Source organism: Quercus suber, unplaced genomic scaffold, assembly GCF_002906115.3.
Source record: "Quercus suber isolate HL8 unplaced genomic scaffold, Cork oak 2.0 scaffold_118, whole genome shotgun sequence".
Taxonomy (NCBI): Eukaryota; Viridiplantae; Streptophyta; class Magnoliopsida; order Fagales; family Fagaceae; genus Quercus; species Quercus suber.
This window is the reverse complement of record NW_027069583.1, coordinates 771,033-779,989: the sequence shown is the minus strand read 5'-3', so window position 1 is coordinate 779,989 and position 8,957 is coordinate 771,033. Positions and strand designations below refer to the sequence as shown.

The 8,957-nt window shown below is 35.3% G+C and overlaps 1 protein-coding gene across 1 annotated transcript; it reads right to left on the bottom strand.

Moving 5' to 3' along the window:
- Positions 1 to 3,796: 3,796 nt before the first annotated feature.
- Positions 3,797 to 8,554, bottom strand: LOC112025892 (phospho-2-dehydro-3-deoxyheptonate aldolase 2, chloroplastic). Its single transcript, XM_024058576.2, is given in 6 exon segments — positions 3,797 to 4,465; positions 5,581 to 5,753; positions 5,756 to 5,825; positions 6,129 to 6,405; positions 7,129 to 7,406; positions 8,012 to 8,554. Coding segments are annotated over 6 exon segments (1,548 nt in total). The 5' UTR covers positions 8,507 to 8,554; the 3' UTR covers positions 3,797 to 4,210.
- Between the last annotated feature and the right edge of the window lie 403 nt (positions 8,555 to 8,957).

Below are 8,957 nucleotides of genomic sequence, written 5' to 3'. Positions count from 1 at the left end.
TTAATTCATGAAAATGGTGTCCAACCATTTAATTTGTCTATTCCATTTTTAACTCATAAAATACTCTGAAATCTCAATAGATTAGTTGTATGTTGGATAAAATTTAAGAAATTCAAGTTTACAATGCGTTCTTTAAGTCTATTAAGCCCATTACGTAAGTGAACTTGAAAGGACCATGTTCTCTTCTTCTCTTTTGTTTTGTTTTATTTATTTATTTTTAATAAGAACAAATTTTATTGAAGAGAAGAATGAGGACCTAGGGGGACTAACCGACTAACCCATCAGCATCTAGAAAGTTAAAAGGCTTTATTTAGGAATTTCAGTCACAGCCAAAAGCTTGGACACCCCATGAATGAAAGTGAATTTGTCTCTACATTATCCCACTAATTTTGAGAATACACATCTTATTTATGGTTTGCGTGTGTTTTTGTATTTGAGTCTATTGAGATTAACCAAAAAATATTTTACACAATAAGGGAATGCATTGGTATAAAGCCATCAATTTGAGGCCAATTTTGCACAAACTAATCTCTCCCAACCCGTCATACTTTATACTTGATAGATGGATTGCAAAAAATTAGATGGTGGTGTAGAAAATGTTACTTTGCTTCAAGAGGGGGAAAGCCAAGGATGGATTAATGCTACGGGTGTGTAGTTAACCCACGGATCCACCAAAATTGACTCAATTCAACCAAACCACCAAGTTGGATTGGTTTTTAAGGGTTGGTGAGTTGGGTTGAAATGTTATTATTATTATTATTATTATTATTATTTAATTGTGAGTTGGGTTGGGTGTAGATTCACAAATCCGCCTAACCCAACCCAACCCGACCCACCTTTATTTAATATATATTTAAAATATATATTATATGATATTATTATTTACTTTTTTGTTTATCAATTGAGTTGTGATAGAACTATATATTATCCTACTACCTATAAAATAATAAAACTAGTTCATATTTATTTTGTTTCTCAACTAAGTTGACATAGAACTATTTGATATCTTACTAATTAAATGAAAAGTTATTTGGTTTTTTGTTAAAATTTTTTTTAAAAAAATTTATTTGTGTTGGTTTGATGCACTACTAATATAAATTTGTTATTATTTGTATTGGTTTAAACTTTGAAGCACTAATAAAATAGTTTGTGTTGGATTGGTGCAATGCTTAGGTTTATTAAGTTATAACTTTGTTTTTATTTGTGTTGATGTTGTACTAATACTGAATTTAAAAAAAAGGTCCAACTCATGGGTTTAACTTGATCCAGATGGATTGGACCCTTGTGATGGGTTGAATTTTTTTTAACCCAATTATAATTGAAAAAACCCGTCAACCAGACCTATTCACACTCCTAATTAATACCTATAAAGCTAGATTTGCAAAAGACATATGATATAATTAACTTGAGCTTCTTAAAGTGCTTAACAATTTTGGTTTCAATGAAAAATTTGTGTAGTAGATAATGGAGTGTGATTCTCCTGTCTCATTTGATGTGTGTTTATCAATGGAGGTATGTCTAGGCACGTTATGCCTAGTAGAGGGCAGAGGCAAGGGAATCCACTATCCCTTTACACCTTCATTTTATGCCAGGAAGTGTTATCTAAATAGGTCGATAAGAAATTTACAGAAAGAATAATCATTGGTGTGAAGACCAGTATTGTTGGACCAACTATTACACGTCATGTATACTGATGACCTTTGTGTTATTCTAAATAGCCAAAAGAAGTGAAGCTATTGCCATCAATGAATGCTTGATAAATAGTTAAATACTGCAAGTGGTCCAGTCAACTCTTAAACAAGAACAAATCTGGATTAAGCTTCCATGAGTCCACCCAACAGTTATTCGATAGAACCATAAAGCATGTGTTGCAAATGAAGCAACTTCAAAAGGATGCCATCTATCTTTGGACACCTCTGTTCCTCACAAAAGCAACCACAAGGGATTTCAAATTCCTACAGGAGAGATTACAAGCTAAATCGAAGGGTAGGAGGAACAAGTTTGTGAGAGCCTAGATGCTCTGACAAGGAGGTTTTTGTTGAACCCACAAAATCCTAGTAGATATATGGCATGGAAAGCTCGAGACAATATGTGCTAACCCAAAAAAAAGAGGGAGGGCTTGGGTTCAAGAAGAGCAAGGAATTCAACGTAGCATCGATTGCCAATCTATCTTGGTTGGTTGCATCTATAAGGGATAGTCTATGTATGAGACTCTTAAGGAGTAAATAAAGTCGGGATATCCAATCAAGAATGCTTCTCTAATCTGGATATTGAGAAGGTAAAGAATTTAGTGGTAAAAGGTGCTTGCTATCTAGTAGGGGATATGACTTCTATTAATGTGTGAATTTATAGAATTTTAAATTGGTTAGAGAATTTTAAACCGAAGCCTAGAGACGAATCAACCCCAATGAATCTTTTGATGGTGTTCAGCCTTATTAAACCTTCCTTACATTGTTAGAAGAGAGACATGCTGACAGAATAATTTGATGATGAATCTGTCCAGGCCATTACAAAAAAATCTCATTCCCCTAAGACCTAAATCCAATAGGCTAATACGGACTAAGTACCATAAAGGTCATTCTTCTGTCAAATCTGCCTATAGAGTGAGGCAAAACTCATACTGGGTATTCCAACACTTCAAATTTGCCTTGGCAAAGATTGTGGAGTATTAAGGTCCATGAGAGAGTGAAAATGTTACTTTGGAGGATTGACAACCTACAACAGAGTTTGTAGATAGTTGATACAGGTTGTGTGAGGAAGTTCTTGAATTGCCCTGTGGCAAACGCAATCTGGTTTGCCTGCTGGAGTCTCAGAAGTCAGAACTGACAAATTGAATGTACCCAACAATACAGGCATAGTGAAGTTGATCTTAGATCCTCTAATCCAGTCCATGTTTTCTAGCCATCATTCCAAGGAGGTAGCAGAGGTATGTACCTTGCAAATGACTCAAACAGTGGATTCTGTTTGTAACCTTCAAGCCAGGTTATTCATGAAGTTGGACAGGTTAATCTTAAAGCCCATATCTGCAATATTGAAAACAGAATTAAGGAGTACGTGCTGGCCTTAGAACAATCTAAGAAATTACTGTTTAACAAGGAATCCTCTTGGAAGACTTCCTCTGTTGTTGTAGTAAAATTTAATGTTGATGCGGTTGTATTAAAGGATTTCACTATCCTAGCTGTAGTGGCCTGAGATGGAGATGGAGAGGCGATTGAAGCTTGGGCTAAAGTATATGAGATTTGTGAATCTGTGCGGGCTAAACCAGCTACAATTCTCTGGGCTATACAGCTTGCTAAGTCAGAAAATCGAGAGTATTTAAGCAAAGGGTGATACAAAAAATTGTGTTGATGTTCTTAAAGACAGTTGCTTTCATGTTGCCTGACCTATCCCAACTCTGATTAGTGATGCGGTACATCTTAACATATCTTTTGCTAGTTGTAAATTTAGTTGGGATAGGAGAGAAGTTAACACAACAGCTCATAGTTTAGCTAAATTTAATTTGCTGCTGCTCATAAGTCTTCTTTTTTAATGTAATAAGTGTATTCTTCATACTAAAGTTCTGGATCCTTGAATGAAAAATACTGCTGCTGTTTCTCTTTTATGAAATCTCGGCTTTTAGCAAAATAATAATAATCTACGGAACCTTGCAGTCGGAATGTATAGCTTGTAATCAAATCAAAGAAATTTTGAAGCCGACAAAAAAGTATGATCTCCCTATTGTAAAGAAACTGGAAAATAAAATGGCGAAGAAATTTAAATAGGAAAATCTAATAAAACCAGGTAAGAGCAGGTCACAGAGATTTTAAACTTTATAGAATTCTTTGATAACATTCTGCCAAGATGGGATTATTCAGAACCTTTTATACATGGGGGTCAAAAATCTGTATACACAACCATGCTGGATGCCAAGTAGCAAAACAAGGTACAAGCTATCCATATAATTACATAATTAACACAATCATCGAACATTATTTTGATAGCAACACATGGCTTGAATCCTAGTACATGCAGCTAGATATATATAGGAATCATCATTTAATTTGTTTATCCTCAGATTTGTTTACTTCGATTGCAGTGAAGGCTTCACTTCATCTTTCAGACCATTACTGACACACCAATATATATGTATATATATATATATATATATATTAAGAGATAGAGAGAATGAGACCTCAAAACAGAAACAGAGCAAAGCCTCCTATAATCGAATTTAGGCTACTTTATGCCTCGACCCAAGCCTTCTCTTTCGAAGCCGCTCTGCAATGATAAAGGCAAGCTCTAGAGATTGAGAAGCATTCAGCCTTGGGTCACAATGGGTGTGGTAACGTGAGCTTAGATCGTTATATGTTATAGTTCGCGAGCCTCCTACACATTCTGTTACATTCTGCCCAGTCATCTCTAGATGAACTCCACCAGGGTAGCTTCCTTCTTGATCATGTACATCAAAGAATGCCCTCACCTCAGCCTAGAAGCAAAACATTATGTAATTGTAGTTATATTTTAATTTTTTTTTTTTTTTTTTACAATAAAGTATATAGTAAATTCTTCATTTTTATCATCACTGCAAGAAAACAAAAATATAAATACTTGCCAAAAAAACAAAAACCCATGGAGTCCTAACTTCACATATTGATGTGACTTTCTACATCCAAGGTAGAGAAAACCAAACCACAGATTAATTAGTGGAGTTCCAAAGTAGGCTCAAGTAAGTACATTGACTGAGTTATGTCTACACAAATTACATTATAAAGATGATGTGCCTGTCTTACCTACAAAAGTTTCTTTTTGTTTTTAATGTCTAATCTAATAATTGGTAAGCAATCGACTAATTACTTTATGCCAGTAGAATATTTGAACATGTCATCAACAAGGACACTTACAAATGAGATCAGCCAAAAGATTCCCAATCATCAAGGGGGCCAAAGAATTATATAATAAGTAATGAACAGTTTCTTTTGAAAACTATTTTGCAAAGGCTCATTTGTCAGCCTGGAAGATTTCTTTGAATACTGCTATAATATGCAAAATATGATGCATATTTACAGGCTAGAAATGGTAAGTACAATCTTCAGCATCTCATCCCCTGCCTAAGTGAGAGATAGAATAAGAAGGGGAAGGGAGGGAAGGTAAGGTTATTCCAATTTCACAAGCAGTAGTATCAGGCAACCAATTTTGTCAGAAAGTAATCCAATCATAAAAAGGAATTCCAAAGTAAATGCAGCCTAAGCAATTTTTTTGACTAGGCCTGCCAGAAATATTCTAAAGGATGCCTTTGTTTCACCTACTATACATTTGTCATTATCTCTCCAGTCAACCTTATCATAAAGCATTGGAGTATATGTTTTATGCCAACCAAATATGCCACATCAATGACAAAAAAAATTAACTGTGAAAATGCTCAAAAAACACTGGTCAAGGCAGCAAAAGATTATGGTTACAGTTTGAATGACCCACAAAAAATTTCTTTAGTTACTTGATTTGAAGACTTATGCAATATACTTGCACAACAATAAAAGTAAAACTCAGCAATTAAATTCATGTGGCAGATGTAAACGAGTTAACTGATGACATAAATCATACCCTGATTGCATCGAAAGACCGGGTTTTAAGTCCACATGGAGCTTTAGTGGTATTCCCATGCATAGGGTCACTAACCCAAGTGACAAATTGACCTGCTCTACGGACAGCTCTGATCAGATGAGGAAGCTTCACTCTCATGTTCTCAGCTCCCATTCTTACAATTACTGCTATTCTCCAAGTTTATTTTTAGGGTTTAGAATATCTATGAGCCTAACAAGCTCATTTGGATCCATTTTGTCACTCACCTGCATCACATTGCAATCTTTTATTAGCTCTCTGATCCTTTGTCATCAGAGCAACATCAAGTTATCACGTACAAAAATAACTTCTTTCATGACTGAACCAAGGTATATAGAAGTATGTAACAGGTAAAAATTACAATGAAAGAAAAAAGGGGAATTTACAATTCTGCAAGAGAAAGTATAACATACAAAACATGGATTTGTTCAACAAGACAGAGCCCGAGGAAATTGGAAAACAAGAAGAAAAAAACAACAAACAAAATAGAGTTTGTTTAAATATAAATGAAGGAAAAACAATCTAGATACCTTGATGCCGAGAGGATTAGAAACTCCTCTCAAAAACTCAACATGGGCACCATCAAGTTGTCGGGTGCGTTCTCCCACCCAAAGCATGTGAGCGGAGCAATCATAATACAGCCCAGAAGTAGAATCCTCTCTTGTAAGTGCTTGCTCATAAGGCAGAAGTAAGCATTCATGAGATGTCCAGAAATCTGTTGTAGTCATGATTGGGTGCTCTGAAGTGAGTCCAGCAGCACCCATGAATCCAAGGGCCTCATCAACTCGGTGAGCCAGTTCACGGTACCTGTCAAGCCATGGCAAGAACATGCTGATTCCTGAAAATCCTCCTAGACTTAGAAACAGAACTTAAGGTGTAACTCTCTTGGGAACTATACTTTTTTTTTGATAAGTCTCTCTTGAGAACTATACTAAGTCAACTCATTGAAGAAGTTAATGAAGCCACAAGATGGAGTTCAGAAAAATTTATCTGGAAGTTAGTTCCTAGAAATCAAAGGAATCCATATTCTCCATTTTGGAGAATAATCATTTATTTAATTCTCAGCAAGAAAAGATACTACAAAAGTCACAAAAAGCTAAACAAAGCAAGTTTTTCTTTGTCACATTTACTTGGGATTAAAGATGGGAGGCCTGCAATTTTCATTTTATTTCTACCATCTTTTAAAGATAAAAAGAGCACTAAAAAAATGTTACATCTAATAATTATATAGAAATGAGATTTTACAAAAATGCTATCCAAGTATTTTTTTTTTCTTCTGATTCACAAGTCTACTTACAAAAAATAACACAGACATCTGGTAACTATTTCAAAACAATATCTAACTATTTAATGTAAAAATGAACAAGCAGAAACACAAGGAAGGTGAGATGAAGTCTTCTTAATTGTTTATTCCATTACATGGTTAAAACAATTAAAAAAAATAGTGCGAAACTTTAAATAAACCCAAAACCCAAAAACCAAGCTAAATAGCTAGTATATCTAATTAAACTATTTGAATAAGAAATATACCTATCCCCCTGCTCACTGTGCTCCATGAAATCAAGATTCCAATGGTTGACTCTCTGCATTGCTGCGTATCCTCCTGTGGCAAATGCCCTTAAGAGGTTCAAAGTTGAGACTGATTGGCAATAGGCTCTAATCATCCTTTCGGGATCTGGAAGTCTTGATTCTGCATCAAATGCATCACCATTGATATTGTCTCCTCTGTAACTTGGCAGCTTCACTCCATCCTTCTCCTCAAATGGATCTGATCTTGGCTTTGCAAACTGACCCGCCATTCTCCCCACCTAAATAATCATTCCCACAATTTTTTTTCAAATTAGTCAATGTCACTACCATCATATAGAATTACGATTCTTAAATCAACATTCACTGAGAAAAAAAACAAAAAATTATCTCAGCTTTGCAAATTATCCACAATTTAGTACTATAATACTCCATCTGAAAGTCAACTCGTGCAAATTCTCTAGAATCACTTCGTACTTAAAAGAAATGCCAATATAACATGAGAGAAAAATTCCAGTTTCAGCCTTTTCAAATTCAGTTACTAAATTTTCAAGTTTTTATGGAGTAATCCAAACCTTCAAGCTCTATGATCACTAATTTTCTTACTTATAACATCCAAACATATCAAAATCCAGCTCAAAAGATATTTCCTAAAAGTCACTATACAACTATGAAAACACCATAAACAAAGAGAAAATTCACTATGATGATGATCCCAAGTTTAAAAAAAAAAAAGCCGACTTATTATTCTTCAATCCACAATTTCAAATCTTTAAACATAAGTTTCAACACACCACCATGCATGTATATTCCCAAAAACTATTAGAAACAGTGATATAGAGATAAAATATATATATATATATATATTAGAGAGAAAAGAAGGGACCTTGACTACGGGCATTTGGCCACCGAACATGAGAACAACACCCATCTGGAGAAGAAGACGGAAGGTGTCACGAATGTTGTTGGCATTGAACTCCTTGAAGCTCTCAGCACAGTCACCACCTTGAAGCAAAAACGCTTTTCCTTGAGCTGCCTCAGCCAAACGGTCCTCTAAGCTCCTGGCTTCGCCGGCAAACACGATTGGAGGGAATGACTCCAGGGTCTTCAGAACTGAGTCCAGCACTATCTGATCCGGGTATTCTGGCTGCTGAAGAGCCTTCTTGGATTTCCAGCTTTCGAGGCTCCATTGAATGGGAACTGGGGTGGTGCTGCTTGTAGCGATGTCTGTTGATTTAGAGGACTTTGAAGGGTCAGCGGCGTGGATGGCTGAGATGGGTTTGTGGTGGCGGGGCTTGGAGTTGAAGATGGGTGTGAAAGGTTGGTGTGGATAGAGGAGGAGAGATTTGCAGGAGAGAGAAGAGGCGGCTGTGAATGCCATTTTCGAGAAGCAGAGAGACAGGAGACTTTTGAGAGTGGGTATGTACTATATACTACATATACGTGTCGATGACTGAAGAAATCAACAATATTCAATATTATATGGCATACTGTATACTAACAAGCTTTTTTTTAGGGGATAGATTACTATAATTTATATATATATATATATATATATAGAGAGAGAGAGAGAGAGAGAGTTTCAACAAGAGAAATTATAAGGTAATCCGGGTAGATTATATTATTTGTTTACCATTCTATTAAAAGACTCCTTTCAGTTTAAAATTGTTGAGTCAATTTTTTTTTTTTAAATAGACTATTGCCTCAGCAAATTTCAAAAAATGGAAGTCTTTTAGTAGAATGGTGGATAAATGACGTGGTCTATCATGAGAACTTTTTAATTTCTCTAACCTATGGTGTTCACTTCCGATAATTATGTTTTTTATCACCAA